The following is a 19,387-nucleotide window of genomic DNA, read 5'->3' as shown; positions in this document are numbered from 1 at the left end:
TTTGCAGCTATTGAAATTTCCCCAAATGCATTCACATAAATTTCCTCACCTGTCTTTGCCAGTTTCTCGTTTGAAGAGGTCATCAAATTGAAGCATCTTGTGCCGAGAAATCATATATACTTTTAATTGAGGTAGTATCTGATTCATCAATTGCAGATTATTATAAACCAAACCTTTTCCATCTCGTCTCATATAGCTGCTGGGACCCCAGAAGATAAACACAGTACCGTGGCTCATATTTAACAGTTCATTGCGGTTTCGCAGAATTCTCTGGATACTAGAATGTGCAATGACTCGAAGACTAGTTTTGTTTCCAACATCTTTTCCATAACTTCGAGTGGGTGCATCGTTCATTCGTATTACACACTCAGTCTGGTCAATTCTGTTGCCTTGTTTGCTTCCCACGAGATGTCCAGAACTGGTAACCAGAGCACAACTCTTGCAGTGCATTTTCAAAGGCTGCAAGAAACAAAAGAAACTTCAAAATTAACAGCAATCATTTTTTCATCCATTAGACCAGGGGTGGGGAACCTTTTTTGAAAAATCAGTCGGGGGCCACACACAGGTGAGAAGGAAAGTAAGAAGCCCCGGAGAAGGAAAAAGGCTCTCCTCACATTCCCCTAGTACACCAGAGCCTGGGGGAGAGAAGGGAGGGGGAAAAGAATCAGGCTAGTAGATTTTGTGTGCTCTAGCTCTGTGGGTGGATGGCAAGGGGTTGGAGCACCAGTGGGAGCTCCCCAACATGTGTGTGGGGGAGATCCCTGAGCCTCGGGGGCCAGATCCAGGCAAGCTGGGGGCTGCATCTGGCTCCCAGGCCTGAGGTTCCCCACCCTTGCATTAGACAATAGATCATTACTAATTAATTAACTTTTATATATTTTGTAGTGCAAGGATTTCAGAGTGCTTTCCAAATATCCTGTCAGGTAGGTAAATGTTGTCTGTTTACATTTTATTTGTTATAACAAACTCTGTTACGTAAAACATAGGTTTGGTGAAAGGAAATACTATTTTAATCAGGTTGCTTTGTTGCCAAATGTCAGCAAGTAGTTTTCCTTGGACTGTCATCTGCAGTGTTAATGTTATTCTGGTAAAAGTTCAGCATATAACTGCAGTCATTTTAAATAAAATCATGGTCAATATTATCATAAAGTTTGATCAATACGGGTCTGTCTTTAAAGCATAAACACATTTTATGATCACACTGAGAACTAGTGCTTTGCACTTTTTCTATATTGGCTTTCAAGACATCTTCAAAAGATACATCCATACAATGTGTGTTCACAAGGAAATGGAAGAGAAAGGAAAACCATAAGTGTCCATGAAAATAAGCCAGGCTATTAATAGATAGATAAAGCATCATTATCTATCTTATTTCATTGTTTAACAGGAGAAGTAAGAATTAAAAAAAGGAAAGCTAAAGATAATTGAATATGCAACAAGGTAGAGGGTAAGTTCCATTCCAGCGATTATACAGTATACAGGCAGTCCCCGAGTTACGCGGATCCAACTTATGTCGGAACCGCAGTTACGAACGGGGATTTTCTCGCCCCGGAGGAGTGGAGCGGCGGGACGCCTGGTCCCGCAGCCCGCCTCCTCCGGAGCGAGACAAGCTGCTCCCCGTCTCCCTGGTCTGCTGCAGGAGCCAGCAGACCAGGGAGACGGAGAGCAAAGCGGCGCAGGACCCGGGATCGGACCCGCGGCTGCTTCCAGATCAGCTGGAATCGCCGCGGGTCGGCCCCGGGTCCTGCGCCGCTTTGCTCCCCGTCTCCCTGGTCTGCAGACCAGGGAAACGCAGAGCAAAGCGGTGCAGGACCCGGGGCCAGACCTGCGGCGCTTCCAGCTGATCTGGAAGCGCCGCGGGTCCGGCCCCGGGTCCTGCGCCGCTTTGCTCAGCGTCTCCCTGGTCTGGAGACCAGGGAGACGCTGAGCAAAGTGGCGCAGGACCCGGGCCGGACAGCGGCGCTTCCAGCTGATCTGGAAGCGGCCGCGGGTCCGGACCCGGGTCCTCCGCCGCTTTGCTCAGCGTCTCCCTGGTCTGCTGGGGGGGACGCAGCTAGTGTCCACCCCAGCAGACCAGGGAGATGTGGAGCAAAGCCCGGGGCCTGTGGTAGAGCAGGTGGGGCGCTGCCGATTGGTCCCGCAGCACCACTCCTTGGCGCTACTGGACCAACCCGGCAGCACCCCAGCTACTCTGCCCCAGGAGTCCTGATTCAGCCGCTGCTGATCAGTTTCAGCAGTGGCTGAATCAGGACGCCTGGGGCAGAGCAGCTGGGGTGCTGCTGGGTTGGTCCAGTAACACCGAGGAGCGGCCGTGCTACTGGACCAACCCAGCAGCACCCGAGCTGCTCTGCCCCAGGCGTCCCCAAGTTAGCCATTGCTGAAACTGACCAGCGGCTGACTACAGGAAGCCCGAGGCAGAGTTGCTCTGCCCCGGGCTTCCTGGAATCAGCTGCTGATCAGTTTCAGCAGCAGCTGACTTGGGGACGCCTGGGTTTCTTAAGTTGATTCTGTATGTAAGTCAGAACTGGCGGTCAGTTTCAGCAGTGTCTGAATCTGGACGCCAGTTCCGACTTACATACAGATTCAACTTAAGAACAAACCTACAGTCCCTATCTTGTACGTAACCTGGGGACTGCCTGTACTAAGAAGTCAGGACTGTTTCATGATGCGGCCCTTTAATAGGCTCTTGTGGGATAATGATTCCCTTGATTAAGAAGAATGCAGTAACCTACGGGTCTTCTTCCATTTCTATGCTGGTCTGGGTTGGCTTTGACCCTGCATTTTCAAAGAGCATAATGCTAAAGAACTGTAGTTTATCCCTCCCTCTCTCCAAGAAAACGGAGGTCTTCTGCATTGTATGTGCTCATCACCCCATGTTCCACTTTGGGCAAAAGGACCACTTTTGGCCAGGGATCTTGTCTATAGGTCATCCCATCTGAAGTTGTCCGTCAGATTCCCAAGAATCAATGCTAAGTTTCTCTCTTTAGCTCAGCACAACACGGGCCTGTTTATTGTGCACCAGCTCTACCTTTCTAGTTTTAGTTCTTTTGCACATTTCTCTTTGTAAAAACATCTGGTTCTTGTGGATACAGTTTTGTTTTAAGGTTGATTTAAAATCTGTACCATATCTCAGATTCTGTCTTCAGAAAGGAATATTCTAGAAATCAGTAAATAAAACTATAAGGCTACATCTAGACTGCATGATATTCCGGAAATGCTTTTAACGGAAAAGTTTTCCGTTAAAAGCATTTTCTGAACAGAGCATCTAGATTGGCACTGACGCTTTTGCGCAAAAGCACTTTTTGTGGAAAAGCGTCCGTGCCAATCTAGACATGCTTTTCCGCAAAAAAGCCCCAATCGCCATTTTCGCAATCAGAGCTTTTTTGCAGAAAACAAATCCGAGCTGTCTACCCTGGCTCTTTTGTGCAAAAGTTTTGTGCAAAAGGAACTTTTGCCCGAACAGAAGCAGCATAGTATTTCCACAAAAAGCACTGATTTCTTACAGTAAGAAGTCAGGGTATGTCTACACTATCCCGCTAGTTCGAACTAGCGGGGTAATGTAGGCATACCGCACTTGCAAATGAAGCCCGGGATTTGAATTTCCCGGGCTTCATTTGTATAAGCCGGGGGCCGCCATTTTTAAATCCCGGCTAGTTCGAACCCTGTGCCGCGCGGCTACACGCGGCACGGAGTAGCTAGTTCGGATTAGGCTTCCTAATCCGAACTAGCTGTACTCCTCATTCCACGAGGAGTACAGCTAGTTCGGATTAGAAGCCTAATCCGAACTAGTTACTCCGTGCCGTGTGTAGCCGCGCGGCACGGGGTTCGAACTAGCCGGGATTTAAAAATGGCGGCCCCCGGCTTATGCAAATGAAGCCCGGGAAATTCAAATCCCGGGCTTCATTTGCAAGTGCGGTATGCCTACATTACCCTCCTAGTTCGAATTAGGAGGGTAGTGTAGACATACCCACAGTGCTTTTGCGGAAATTCAAGCGGCCAGTGTAGACAGCTGGCAAGTTTTTCCGGAAAAGCGGCTGATTTTCTGGAAACACTGGCCAGTCTAGACACAGCCTACCTGAATTTTGTAAGAGAGATACAAATTCTCTATGTATTATATTATCTATTAGAGTCATCTCCAACAGTCACTCTTACAAGTACACAGACATCAGAAATATCTCAGGAAATGAAGAAATTTTGGATTATGATAGCAAAATTTCCTACTGTAAATTGTGCCAATAAAATGATAAAAACTTTAACTGGAATGTTACATTTTACAACCACACAGGAGAACAAGTACCAAGCACTGAAACACTAAAAGAGTGACAGCTATTGCATCACAGTTAAAAGAGAACATGAGTTTCTGGTATAAGTCTGATTTCAACCCCACCTTCTATGTGTATTATTCTCAAAATATGTAAATCAGCTCTTAAGATACTGTAGAGGGGTTTTTTTTTCAATAAAATCTGAAGTAAGTCTGATAACCTGTTTCTGAACTATAAGACCCTACACTCGAGCTGTTAAGCACAAGTCCGGACATATTCTAATGGTATTTGTCTGTTTTGCACTTTATAGCAAAAAAAGGCAAGTTAACTGACTTGCATGGATTCCCTTAGCTGAGACCTAATGCTCTGGAGCAAAACGTAGGTGATTAAATTCAAATTGCCAGAGCAATTAACATTGCATTAGTAACACTGCTAAGGAATATCCGTTCTGGTGACCTCAGTGCTCAGCTCATCACGTGAATTTTGGAGCCCTAAGCTTGCTGTGTTTAACAAACCAGTCTCTAGCCCTTTTCCTTTCACAGACTGAGCCCACATCATGTCACTCAACAGCTTGAGAGGGTTGCCAATAGCAGACTTGTGGTAGCCGGGAGGAGACCCAAAGAGCCACCTCAGCTTCCTGAGCTGGTCTGGCAGCAACCTCAGTCTGCAGTGGCCCAGACAGGCCACGGGCAGGAACTGCTTCACGGCAGCAGCCTCTACCCGCGGGAGGCCCAGGCTTGCTGTGTAGAGAGGTTGCTCCGGCTGGGCAGGCAGCTCAGCTCAGTTCCAGCTCAGTCCCAGGCAATAGGAGCCGGGCAGCCTGCTCTTGGCTTCTTCTGAGTTTTAAATTGCAGGGCCACAGTGGGGTTTGGTCCCGGACCCAACATGAGCTGGGACTGAGCTGGGCTGCCTTCCCTTATCGACTAATCAAGTGGTCAATAAAAATTCTATTGACTATTCAATTAGTAATTTAACCTCATTGTAACATCCCTACTCATGAGTATCTCCCACACCTGGCTGCATCCCCCAAACCATCAGATTTCCAGGGGGTGGTGCAGACAAAAGGACAGAGGTGTATGTAAACCTGAGTGGCAAGAGGTTTCTGGTAGGGGCTAATGAGGGGGGAAACCAGGCCTATGGGAGAAATGAGGATTAGGTGAGGGATGGATGTGTGGGGATGTGCGGGGATGTGCAGTGTTTCCTGTAACATTTTCCATCCTTGGGCAGGTTGAAATTTCTTATGTGCACCACCAATATTGAGGTTGTATGTGGATGTGCAGAGTGTCCCAGTACAGACAAAAAACTTAGGTATAAATATATATTTTAAACAGTCCATAGATATGGAAGACAATATATTAAAACAAGGGATAATTAACAAAGAGTAATGCTTAAGACGTTTATTTAATATGAAATCAAATACAGAAAACTAACACTACTGTTGGAGTAAAAGGATTATCATCTTTTCTAACAACTCAACAAAATGGGGCATACTGCAAATAGCTATATAAATAAACCAAATACATGATCATTAAGTAAAAGTCTAAAAAATATGCACAGCTTTAAGATGCTAAACAAATCTATGAATCCGCTAGAAATAGTCATGTTGTCCTTGAAAATATTAATACAATATTTGCTGATAGTGGAAAGGAGAGGGAAAGGCATTCACTCAGGCTTATACATGTTCTCTGGGGAATGTTTAGGATCCATGCTATGCAAATGAATCAGAGATTTGTAAAACAGATAAAAGTTCTGGTTTGAAACATTCACCTTGTGTGTGTCACTAACTCAAAGAGTAGAATCCCCCAGAGCACTTGTGCAGAATCCAACTCCAATTGAAAGGCCAAACAAATTAAACAGGATCTATGATAAAGTTCTTCCAATTTAACAATTTGCCACATATTAACTAGTGACACAGGATTAAAAAAATCATTAAGATCAGAGTTTGCAGAAATCTACAGCACTAAAAAATTTTTTGTTAAAAGAATCCTTTTCTTTCTTACCGTAAGCCATGAACACCTATGTAAACTTTGTTTGAAATCTAGCTCATGACATCTTCATGATTATGTCTTTTGTTCCAGTATTCAACAGCCATGTAAAAGCTTTTAACCCATCTGAGATTTTGGCACCACCCCAAACAGCCTGCCCCAGCTCAAGCCCAAGAGAGAGTCCTAACCCAACTAGGGCTGCTGTGCTGAGACAGATACTCTAGCTCTTGCTACCTACAGCCCAGATGGGAACAAGTTAAGACACCCCAAACAAATTCCCTTCTGTCCCCACCTCACTGCACAGATGCCAACCTCCCACCATTTCCTCCGCTTACCCCCATCCAATTTGCTCCCTCTCTCCCAGACCAGGAAGCTATAGGAGCAAACCCAGCTGCTGTAATCAGATTGCTGTCATCAAACCTCTCCTTCGCCCACATTTACTGCACGCTCCAAACTCCTCTCCCAGCCATGTACTTACTCCCTCCCTGCCTCTTCCTTATGTCTCTTTCCTTACCAGCTTCTGCTGCTGATGGAGCGCTCTTCCCCAGCCAGGAAGCTTTCTGTATGGCAGCCCTAAACCTATGGGTGGGACTAAATTAGCAGCTGCACACCTGCCCTGCCACACAACTTACAGGGAGCTTAGGGGGTGGGTGCTACCTGGAGCACAGGATCCAGATGAGGAGAGGGACAGTCAGGAGCAGGAGCCGAAGCCAACCAGGAAGCATTAGCACTTCACTGCCTTTTTCACTTACCCATCCAACAAGCGACCTGCCATCAACAGGGAATCACACTACTATAAACAACAGGAGATTCACCTGCTGCACAAGCCAGGGAAGGTACTTTCTTCTTCCTTCTTTCTGCAGTGCTAAACTATCCTGCCTCATCCTCGCTGCTCCTTGTTGCCTCTTCCCAAAAGCAATGAGCACAAATCCACTCTCCCATAGCCCCACTCCCTGGCTTACAGTCACCACACAGGTTTTGTGTCCTTCATCAGCCCTAAGGCCTGTGACGGTTTGGGGACCCTAACAATCCTAAGGATTATAAAGGCTTGTGATGTTCCTAACAAAACCACAAGCTCTCCCTGCTATTAATCCACATACTCTTGTGCACCTTACAAGGCTTAGGGTGTGTCTAGACTACAGGGTTTTGTCGACAAACGTGGACTTTTGTTGATAAAACTAAACCTGCGTCCACACTGCCTTTGAGTTATGTCGACGTAACATCGATATAACTCAGCAGTTTTGTCGACGGCTGTAAACCTCATTCCATGAGGAATAACTCCTTCGTCGATATAGTTATGTCGACAAAAGGGCAGTGTGGATGCAGGGTATAAGTTATGTCAACAGAAAAAGCCTCCAGGAAGGACCCCTGGTGGACACTCCTGCCACAGCTTGCAACTCTATTGTTCCTGCCTTTTGGAGCTGTGGGCTGAGAAGGAGGCAGATGGCCTGGCCAGGAAAGGCTACCACCCCTGCACGGCACTGCAGGTCAGAGCCAAGGTGAAGGAGCTGAGGCAGGGGTACGTCAGGGCCTGTGAGCACAGCTCCCGCTCTGGGGAAAGGCCACACTCCTGTGCCTACTACGAAGACCTGGACAGGATCCTGAGGGCAGGGGAACCCCTGCCTCCCGAGAGGCTTGTGGAGTCTGCCATGGAGACTCCTCTGCAGCAGCGGCTGCAACTCCTGCCAGACGACCTGGAGCTCCAAGAGGAGGAGGAGGAGCAAGAGCAGGAGGAGGGGGACAGCACCCAGAGCACCCAGGAGCCAGATGCAGGAGGCCTCCCAGGAAACTTCAGACACCGGGGAGGGAACATCAGGTGAGTACTGTGAGGGTCCAACACACACAGGGCAGGGCAGGCGAGAGCAATGTGGATGGTGCAGTGCTGTGACATGTCGTGCTGATCACAGCCTGGAGGGAAGGGAGGGCACATCCATGGCTGCCCTCAGGGAGGGCTGTCCTACCCCTGCACCCTCATGGCTGCTAGGCACCACCTGCTCCTGCAGGCACTGATGCCAGGGTCAGGCATGGGTCGGGGATGCTGGGATTGCCTAACAGCTGTAGGCCGCTCAGCAACTTGCAGGAACCTCAACCGTGGCCTGACACTTGTCTGTGCTGCTCAGCAATGGGGTGTGTGCGAGGGGGGGCAGGATGGTGGCCTGCTCAACTTGTGGGCTCCATGGAAGCTGTGGCTGCAGGCCAAGCCACACCATGCCTTACTGCTTACATGAGCAGCCTCTGACCCTAGGACAGGCACTGCCTGCTGACAAGGAGGAGGCAGGGCCCTCTCAGGGAAAGGGTGAGCATGCATGACTGACGACTTTTCTCTCTTGTCCTCCACATCTGGACTAGCTGAGCAGGAGCGGGGAGCCATGGATGCCCCATGGAGCGGTAGCTGTCGGGGGTGGCCAGCTTCCACAGCGCAATGGCGATGCACTTCTCCAGGGGGATGGCAGGCCGCAAGCGGGTGTCCTGGCATTGCACGGCAGGGGTGAGCCAGACACTGCTCCTCCTCTTCAGCCTGCCACCCCCAAGCCCCCGTTCCCTCCCCAAGCCCTCGCTCCTCCCTCAGCTCCTGCCCCTGCCATCCCAGACCCAGGTACAGCCCCACCTCCTGCCCAGCCCCTACTGTCCTAGCCTGCATGTGCAGCCAGGTGCGAGAAGGCCTCCGCAGCCAAAGTGCCAGGGACTCATCTTCCAGGCAGCCCCCTCAGCCCTGAGCCTCCCTCCCCCCTTCCAAGTTGACATTCTCTCTTCCCACCTGGGAGAGTCACTGAGGGAAGCACTTTAGTTTGTTTACAAACACTTTATTTGGTTTGAACAGAAGAGTTTTATATGGTCTCTGAACAAAAGAGTATTTATTTTCTCTGAACAAAAGAGTTTTATATGTTAGTTTTTCAACAAAGGAACAGTGCAATGAACAGTTCAAATGTTTTCACTAACCCCTGTCTCTGTTCTCAGTGTGTGAATGGGTTTTGGGTAGGAAGGCACCGGAGGCATGGGGCAATCCCCCACAGTTGGAAGGCCCTGGGGAAACTCATTGGCCTCCATGGGAGAATTGCTCCCTCAGGGCTTCTCAAATGCACAAGCCCAGCTGGTGGGCTTGCCGGACGGCAGCTGTCCGGGGCTGCTCAAAGTGTCCCTCCTCCACATCAGCCCCTGTCCCCCATGCAGGGAGGAAGGTCTCCCCTTTCCTCTCCACCAGGTTGTGCAGCACACAGCATGCTGCAACCACATCGGGGATGTTGTGTTCTCCCATGTCCAGCTGCGTGAGCAGGCACCTAAACCTGCCCTTCAAATGGCTGAAGGCGCACTCCACCTGGAAGTGAGCCCTATTGAGGTGGGAGTTGAACAGTTCCCTGCTCGCGTCCAGGTGGCCGGTGTAGGGCTTCATGAGCCAGGGCACGAGAGGGTAGGCTGCATCAGCCACGATGCACATAGGCGTCTGCACATCCCCGACTGCCAGGTTCCTCTCTGGGAACAATGCCCAGCCTGCAGCCTGCGGTACAGGTTCCTGAACACGCGGGCATCGTGTGCCCGGCCTGACCACCCAACACAAACATAGATGAACTGTCCCCTGTGGTTAACCAGGGCCTGCAGCACCATGGAGAAATAGCCCTTCCTGTTGATGTACTGTGCTGCTCGATGGGGCGGGGCGCGGATGGGGATGTGGATCCCGTTGGGTGCTGCACTGCAGTTTGGGAACCCCAGCCCCGCAAATCCGGCCAGGATGGTCTGCAGGTCTCTGAGGCGGACAGTCCTGTGGAGCAGCTTGAAATTGATGGCCGTCACCACCTGCCGAAAGGGACAAATAGAAACACACAGAACAGGACATTAGAGGGGTTGGCTCAGCTGCTGAGGGGTGCTCCCCTCCTCCAGATCCCCAACATCCCCCCCAGACAATCCCTCCCCCCCTCCCGCATCATGGCAGGGTGAGGCTGAAAGAGCTTCTATCTCTGCCACCCCATTCCCAATTCCCTGTGTCTGGTCCTGACTGGCCCCCTGCAGTTTCCTCTGAGAGTGACTTACCTCCATCAAGACGGCCCCGACGGTAGACTTCCCCATGCCAAACTGATGCCCCATGGAGCGGTAGCTGTCGGGGGTGGCCAGCTTCCACAGTGCAATGGCGATGCACTTCTCCAGGGGGATGGCAGGCCACAAGCGGGTGTCCTGGCATTGCACGGCAGGGGCGAGCCAGACACAGAGCTCCTGGACGGTGGCCTTCCACATCCAGAAGTTCCGGAGCCACTGGTCGTCGTCCCACTGCTGCAGCACTAGCTGGTCACACCAGTCAGAACTGGTGTGCAGCCTCCAAACTCCCCTCTCCAGGAATAAGTTGGGGGGCAAGCGCAGTAGGGCTGCAGCCTGAGCAGGGGGCTCAAAGCTGGGCTCAGAATCCAACTCTGCCGCCAAGGTCATCATGCTCTCCTGAGCATGCAGCAGAGCTTCCATCAGCATGGTGTGGGGCCATCGCCTGCCCAGGGGCAGCTCAGGCTCCATGGCTAAAAAAGCCAAATTAACACACAAACAAAAGAACAAAAGAAACAAACAAATGGACAAAAATACAAACAAAGGAACAAAAAACCAAAAAAGCCAAAACCCAAACAAACAAGCAAACAAACACACGAGCAAACACAGAAGCAAACACACAAACAGACAGACAAACCAGAAAATAAGCAGCTGTGGTGTCCGACAAAGCAGGGCAACCGGAGCCAGAAAAACTGCAGCAGCTTTGCTTTCCCTGTATAAGGTAGGCAAGCCAGAAGCAGGAGCAGAGCTACGGCTGTCCAGGAGTATCCCTTTAAGCACGCGTCTCTGCAGAGAGCCTGCAGCAATGCCTGGGCTTTATGGCTGCCCCTGTGACCTTCCAGAAGCACTTCCGGATGCCTTCTTCTGTTGACAGAGCGTCCCGCAGTCTGGACGCTCTTTGTCGACAAAACTCATCGCTTTGTTGATAAAGCGATGTAGTCTGGACGCTCTATGTCGACATAAGTTTTATTGACAGATTCTGTTGACAAAACTTATGTTGACGTAAGCCTGTAGTCTAGACGTACCCTTACAGAAGAGAGGCTCCCTTCTCAAGAGCCACAGAAAGTGTGGATTAATGTAAGTCCCTTCCTGCAGGCTTAAGGAAGCCATGGTGATTTCCATTTCCTTACCTAGCCTCTTTAATTTCCTAGCCCAATGATGAAACCAAAGAAACTTTCCTCCCCCAAACCCTTATGAAGACAGAGTTATGGTTGCAGGCATGTATTAGTGGTTTGACAGAATATTGCCTCTCAAAAATGGCAATATTCCAAGATTAGACTGCCAGCAACTGCAAAGACAAAGTTTTACTTCTCAAGTCAGGCACCCAAACTACCTCCACCCTGCCCTCCCAGCAGTGCTCTAACAGATAGACTTATCTATCCAGGCCTACCACAGCCAACCAGTTACTTTTGATCACAGACCGTAAAAGCTTAGTTGATAACCATGAATATATTGCCTTTATGGCGCCACATACTACTCAATGTAAGTAAAGATGGCATTGTGGCTGGGATAATTCACAGCTTCCTTTATAGCCACCTAAAACATGCCCAAACACATTTACAGACTCTGACACATAACATGCTAAAGGTATATATGCCTCAAGTGAGGGTCTGATCCTGCAAAGCACTAAGGGAATTCAGGCCCAGATACTGAAAGGTATTTAGGCAGCCAACCCATCTGAATACATTTGAGGATCTCGGCCTCAGTGCTTCTCAGGAATGCTGAGCACTCCATAGGCATGTCTACACAGCAGCATTATTTCAAAATAATAGAGTGCGTGTTTACACAGCAAGCCCATTATTTTGAAATAATGTCAAGTTGGAGGGCTTCTTACTCTGACTTCTGTGACTCTCATTTCACAATGAGCAAGGAAAGTTGAAGGAAGAGTGTTCTTCCTTCGACTTCCTGCCGTGTAGACAGTGTCAAAAGCTAAGTTAAGGTACTTTGATTTAAGCTACACAATTAATATAGCTGAAGTTGCATAGCTTAATTCTAGTTTAGCCTGCAGTGTAGACGTACCTCCTGAGATTTGACCCTGTGGTAGCCAATTATCCACGTCATTACACACATCACCATACATAAATCTCATGTACCTACTAAAATACTTACACAAAAAGAGCAGAAGTTAGTGTGTTGACATTATTATTATACTTAATACAGAGACATGTACATACAAAAAATTACAAAGGCAATGTTCTGTGGTACACAGCTTTGATATGATATAGGTTAAGAAGGAAGATGGAGGCTGACATCAATAAGGATCAGTCTCAGGGAAATTTGGAACATTCTAGGTTTCTAACAATTGAGGGTTTATTTATTTACTTATTTCCTCTTCTGTTTTTGGAAGGTAATATACACTGAAACCACATATAACTGAATGCAAGCTTAAGAAAGATCTCAGTGTACAAATAGCCACTGAAGAATGATTTTTTATTGAGATAATCTTAGCAAAAAAACCCAAAACAATCTTTTCAGCTGAATTACTAAAAATTTGTGTAGTGGTATTTCCAATGGGTGTTTTATTCTCATTTTTCACAAAGAGCTAAGTCCATTTTCATTTACATGCATGCATTGCTATAATCCTTAGGGACCTAATGATATGGGTAGAAATATTCATGCCTTTGTGAGTCAGGTTCCTAATGAGTATTTACATGCATTTTCCTTCAAGCACTCGTCTGCCACTTTGATGAATTACGTACCAGAAGGCACTAAGGTGAACTAGTTGCTCCAGCATCATGCATGGGAAAGCAAGATGAACTGCTAATGAGGTTAAAGGAAATGTAGTCAGCACCAATGTTAACTCACATACGTTTGAATATCCACATAGCAAGGTATTTTCACCTAAAACGATTTCTGCGGCTTTCTTGCCTACTGAGCTATAGCTTATTTGTTTCTTTTGAAAGCCTGCCGAAGAACCCATCAGTTGCAAGGAAACAAGGACACCCATCAGGAGCAATGAAAACCTATTTTTTTTTTAAAAAGCAGCTATATTTTCATGAATGTTGACGTATCTGTTAACATTTCCTCTCGCTCCATCTCCCACCAAATTATTTCCTTTGTGAAAAATCTGTCAGTGATTTCCCAGTTACTCCGTGAGCAATACTTGGGACCCAATTCTTTGCAGCTGCTCCTTTTGAGGGACTCCCCTTGACTTTAAGGGGTGGTGGTGTTTACTCTCAAACCTACTGCTATAGACGGGGGGCCCAGAACTTCCACCATACTCGGGCATCACTCCGCTCAGTGTTACGCAGTCTAATCCTAGGTGGTATCCTGCCCAGTAGAATCCTCAGTGCCAAACAAAGCACCCAGGCTGCCCGTACAAGGCATGTTGAGAGTGAAGTGCCTAAGACAGGGATTTTCAGAAGCCAGTAGGTGAACTGGGAGCCTCCTAAGCTGGCCAGGAGTGAAATGCCAAGGAAAAGAGCAGGGAGAAGGACTTAGGTGCCTAAGCAGCTGAGCTGATCTCTCTCTCTGTGCCAGAGATAAGGGTCTCTCTCTAATGGGGAACTTTAGCCATGAAGGAGGGAGGCACCAAAGCCAACTGGTTAGGTGGCCCATGGCCTAGCAACTGAAACCATTGATCTTACTCTTTGCCCCCTGCTCATGCACGACAGCGCTGTAATTATTACATCTGCTGAGTGTTGGAGTACACCAAACCCGTAAGGTGACTTGGAGGAAGCAGCTAAGCCTTTTAAGAGTAGTCCTGGTGGGCTCAGATAACCACTCTGACCCATGGTGAAGGGGAAGGGTATTGTACAAGGGCTCTCAAGAAAGCCAGTGGCTGCAGTGACAATTCAAAGTGTGTGTGACAGCAGCACATGATTCCGTCCTGTGGCAGGACAGTGCAGAGACAAGGCACTTCACTCCACAGTCCCATCAGTAATCTAAGCAAATTGATGCTTGCAGATTTCCTGGCCTGGCACAGTTAATGTCTCTCACCACCACCTCTCTGTGCTAACTTCCTGACCAGCCCCTGCTGCTTGCCTCTCTCGTCTCTCCTTTAGTTGGAGAGATGTGGGTGCTGTACTGTCCCTTCCGCTGGCCTGTATTTAGCCCTACCACTGCAGAGTCTGACAAGTATCAGTTCTTAGGCTGAACTTTCCCTCCATGCCACCACCACCAAGTAACTCAACCACTGGCTGCCACTCTCCATATAACCCAGCTAATAGTCGCCCCCTTGCATTAACAAATAGCAGCCACCACTGGTCTTGAAGCCCCGATCAATGGAGAGGGCCTAGTGCTGATTAAATTACTAACCTAATGAATTACTGCTGACATTTTTTAGAGAACCACGTACAAAACACGTTCCCCCCCAGACACAACCTCTTTCACCCAGCACTGTAGTCTGCCCACAATATGTGTCAGGGGTGGCCAAGTGAGTCCCATGCAGCTCTTTTACAGTTAAAGTGCAGGTCCCAGAACCCTCTTGCCCCCTCTCCCAAATTCTTCACCTAAAAGAAAGGGCAGAGAGAGCTCAGGATTTCTGCCCTGTGGCAGGGTGGAGGGGACTAGGGGCTTCTGCCATGTAGGGGGAAAGGTCTAAGGGCTTTAGCCCAATGGGGAAGCATTGTGGAGAAGCCCCACACAGGAGCAAGTTGGGCATGTCTTGTGGCTCTCATACATCTGAAGTTTATTGTATGTTGTAAGTTTGGCCACTTCAGACATATTTATTTTTAGTATTTTATATTTTTTGTATCTTATCTGAAAACAGCACCACCATCGGGACCGCCAGGGGTATGTATTGCAAAGCACTCTAACATGTCCCAAGTTGTTTTTTTAAAGGAAAAAGGCAGTACAAAACCAAATAGCCAAATAGCAACCCTCTAAAGGTATGCTCAGGACAAAACTATGGGATTGGCCCTGCTGGAGAGAGAGATGACCCTACATGACCATTTTGTTTGGTAAAACTTTTGTTGGTAAGGGGTATGAAAAACCCCCACATCCCTGACCAACATACATTTTAATGGCAAACGTGCAGGTGTGGCCAGCCACTCTTTTGGGTCATTTACTTATGCCAGCAGAAGAGCTCTCCCCTGATGGCAAAGAGCAGCTATCTGGGAGACCTTCCCTAAGGCCCCTGAGGCTTTGGTATGAGCTGGGGCTCAGGGCTGCCCACTAGTTGTGGAGTGGCATTAGGCTGAGGTACCTTTGAAAATGCCAATTGGTAGGAATTAGGCAGCTAGAGAATTAGGCAGCAGTGGTGATTATCTGATGAATTTGGGTGCCTAAAGAAGCAGATAGGGGCCTAAATACCTTTGAGGAGCTGGGTCTTGGACACTGAAGGTGTAGTTCTAGGCAAAATCTACAACCAACGGCTTCATCATTTGGGGTACCAGTTGTTTAAAGTCTCTTGGTAATACTGCAGATAACTAAAGTGAGAAGAAAGAAAGAATTAGCTGATTCTCTCGTTGGAAGAAACAAGGCATTGGTTGCAGCAGAACTGTCATCCACCTAAGCAATAATAATGGAGGTGCACAGCATTTCTGTGGGATTGATGGCCAGATGGGAAAAGCTGATGGCCTGAGACATAACAAGGGCCATTAAACCTAGGCTGTCATTATTTCCATGCAATGCTTTCTGTTAAGGTAATTATCGCTGTTATAAATGGAAGATCCTAAAAACCAAAGCAAACCCTGACATATGGATTTTTTTTTAGGTGGGCAATGCAGATCCGTAGGCCATTACCCTTGTCTCAAGACTCACTTTAGAGAAGCCCACAAAAAAGGGCAGGCTGCATACCGGAAAGCTGGGATAGAAGAGATTTGTATTCATTATTTTGAAAGAGTATGCATAATGCATAATGAAATATATACATTTCATCCCTCTCCCTCAACTATCTTCTTAGAAAGTAGGCTTTTTCAGCTGTATTTCATGGCTTCTGATGTGCATATGCAACACTCACAATGTGGGTGGGGCATTTGAGCACTTCCACAATGCACACAAACAAACATATAGGATATTTTAGACCATGAATGACTTACAGATCAGTGATACAGACTGCATGAACCCTTTCTCAATGTTTCTGTTAGAGAGATACAAAGAAAGCCTTCACACACATGAGAAAGAATGAAGTGTAAGCATGAGTGTAATATTATGCATGTTCCTCTCCATTTAATGTATTCTTGAAAACAATAGCTTTCTGTACCCATTATTTTCCTCCTTCACTGCATTTCTGGTCTATTCTTTGATACAGAACCTAACAAAGTTAAGGCAGGTCAAATTTGGGGCACAAGTTATTTAACCACATCTATTTGAAAACTGTCCATTTAGACTCAGTCACAGATATTTATCATCCTTTTTTGGTTTTGATTTCCTTTTAAGCAGACTACATAAGAGCATATGGTCAGATTCTTGGCCCCACTTGGCACTGATCAGGCAGTGCTGAGGGACCTGGAGCTTCCCTAATTGGGCAGCTCAAGGCGTGCCTAGTGTGAGGCATCCCAGGTGGTGAAAGGTAGGAGAATCAGCACTGTACCAACCTCAGCTGTTCTTTAGTGTATGTGACATTTCAGAGGTGAGGCAGGGGTGGAACATGCTATGCTCTGTCAGTCCTTACCACTATAACAGCAGCTAATGCATAGCAAATCAGAGCAGTTGAGAGCAGCCCTAAGTGTTGATGTTGAACAGAGCTTCATGGTTTTGGTCCATAAAGACCATTAGCCCAATAAACCCTTAGACCAGCTGTCATGTCTCTTAGTTCTGTTTATTGGTAAACAGAAAAAATGACACTGCTGCAGATACTTTGTAAAGCATTTTCCAATTTGATGTAATCTCTACCTTCTTACTGACTATAAATGTATGTCCTTTTTATGGTGGAAGAATTTTGGTTTTAAACACTGCATTGCTTGAAAGTCAATAAAAAATGTTATTCCTATTTCAGTTTTCAATTTCTATACGGAATTTCGTATATGGAATTTACCTGGTGATAAAATAAAAATATCAAATACCGCTGATATCCATAACACTTCCCATTCTATGACATACGAGACAAGCAAACAAACTAGGAAATACTACAGTTATTTACTGAGCACCTATTTACACAATAGTAAAGGAAGAGACACAGGTGCTGAAATCTGCTTGTTAAGCCCTGGGTTCAGATGACTGCTACTAGCTCTATGAACATTTTCTTCCTAGAGTAAGAAGTGAATTCCTGTATCTTGACAAGGGTGACCTGTGACAAAGGCTGAAACATATTCTGGAGTCAAGAGTGGCTACTACTGAATTCAGTAGAGGGAGCATGTCCGTTCAGAATCATCAGCATTCCCAAAAGATGGCAACTTCTGACACATTGGAGCCATTTAATGAGACAGAAAAGGGTTAACAGGACCAACCGGGGGCGGGGTGGGGAGAAGGGAGCTAACAGGATCTGCAGCCCCACCCTGAATTTTGTACCAGGTGTCTACTCACCTTATCCCCAGATAGAGCTCTTAATTGCAACACAGATTGAGTAGGATGCATGTTGAATTCAGAAGCTGGGAACACCAATGAGGCAGGATGATTAAGATAAAAAAGGCTTGTCATTAAAATGAACTAAGGATCATTAGATGATCCTGAAAGCAGGTACTCTACTCAAAAGATAGGAAACAAAGAGTGGGCTAGCAGGAAAGGTTTGGGAAGGAGTTTAGAGGCAGAGTTTGAGGAGGGATAGATACATTTAGCATTCTTTACACAAAAAGCAAAATCACGCAATTTAAAAAGAATCAAGAAAGGAATAAGCGGTAGGAATTAAAAGAGAATGCAGCCCAGCAGCAGAGTGGGGTCTATCCTGTTTATTGCACCCAATGTAGCATGTATAATTACCCGCCTTATGGGTGCATTCGGTGCAAGAAGCTCGTGGCCCTCAGAGACTATGTACAGGCTTTGGAGACCAGGATGGCTGAACTGGAGGAGCTAAGGGAGGCAGAGAGATACACAGATGAGACTTTCCAGGACACAGTAGAATGGCCCCACCTCCTATTAGACAGCCTCTGTGCTGTTCAAGAGGGTGAAAGTCTCAGGAAAGGAAAACATCCAACTGGAGCAGAGGGAAATGATCCCATCCCTCCTTCCAGATGATGTTGTGATATCTTCTCACACTGAGGATCTCTCTCCAGGTGAGAGAACTCCAGTTATTAGGAAGAGACAGTCATTAGTAATGGAGTATTTGATCATTAGAAACAGAAAGATGGGTTTGAGATGGTAAGGAGAACTGCAGGGTGACTTGTCTGCCTGGTGCACAGATTGTGGATCAGACTTATGTGTAGTACTGAGGAGGAGCCGGTGGTCGAGGCACATGCAAGTACTAATGACATAGGGAAGGATAAGAGAGAGGTCCAAGAAGCCAAATTTAGCTTCTAGGCAAGAGACTGAAATCCAGGACCTACATCATAGCATTCTCTGAAATGTTTTCAGTTCCACATACAGGGCTAGGTAGACAAGAGACCTTGCAGTTCTGCAATACATGGATGAGATGATAGTGTAGAGAGAAGGGGTTCAGATTTATTAGGAACTGGGGGAAACTCTGGGAAATGGGGAAGGATGGGCTACAAGAAGGAGGATATTGATATAGTAGGAATCACAGAAACTTGATGGAATAGGACACAGTAATATCAGGATACAAAAGATATTGGAAGGACAGAACAGGTTGTACTGCTGGGGGAGAGGCACTCTATCTGAAAGAAAGCTTAGAATCAAATGAGATAAAAATCTTAAATGAACCAAACAATTCCATAAAATCTCTATGGATAGTAATTCCATGCTCTAATAATATGAATATAGCAGTTATTAATATTACTGACCAACTGAAAGGAGAGTGATAGTGACTTTGAAATGCTAGGGGAAATTAGAGAGAGACTATAAAAATAATGGGAAATTTCAACTATCCCCATACTGACTGGGTATGTGTGTCATCTCGGGATGGGATGCAGAGATAAAGTATCTTGGCACCTTAAGTTACTGCTTCTTGGAGCATCTGGTTCCAGAACCCACATGAAGAGAGTCCTACGTAGAGTGCAGGATCTGGTCCAGTCCAAGTGGTGAATATAACTGGACCTCTTGGAAATAGCGACCATAATATCATTAAATTTAACATCTTTGTGACAGGAAAAACACTACAACAGCCCAACATGGTGGCAT

At 47.0% G+C, this 19,387-nt stretch overlaps 1 protein-coding gene across 1 annotated transcript in view; it reads right to left on the bottom strand.

Annotated features, from left to right (window-relative positions):
- Positions 1 to 19,387, bottom strand: part of ST6GALNAC5 (ST6 N-acetylgalactosaminide alpha-2,6-sialyltransferase 5) — a 126,257-nt gene that overhangs the window by 23,743 nt on the left and 83,127 nt on the right. Inside the window, exon 3 of the mRNA XM_075936290.2 lies at positions 50 to 459. Coding sequence (XP_075792405.1) covers positions 50 to 459 — 410 coding nt within the window. The remainder of the gene's footprint in view (positions 1 to 49; positions 460 to 19,387) is intronic.

This window comes from Pelodiscus sinensis, chromosome 9, assembly GCF_052426305.1.
Source record: "Pelodiscus sinensis isolate ZL-2025 chromosome 9, ASM5242630v1, whole genome shotgun sequence".
Classification (NCBI taxonomy): Eukaryota; Metazoa; Chordata; order Testudines; family Trionychidae; genus Pelodiscus; species Pelodiscus sinensis.
The sequence above is the reverse complement of the archived record's forward strand: the minus strand, read 5'-3'. Positions and strand labels throughout refer to the sequence as shown.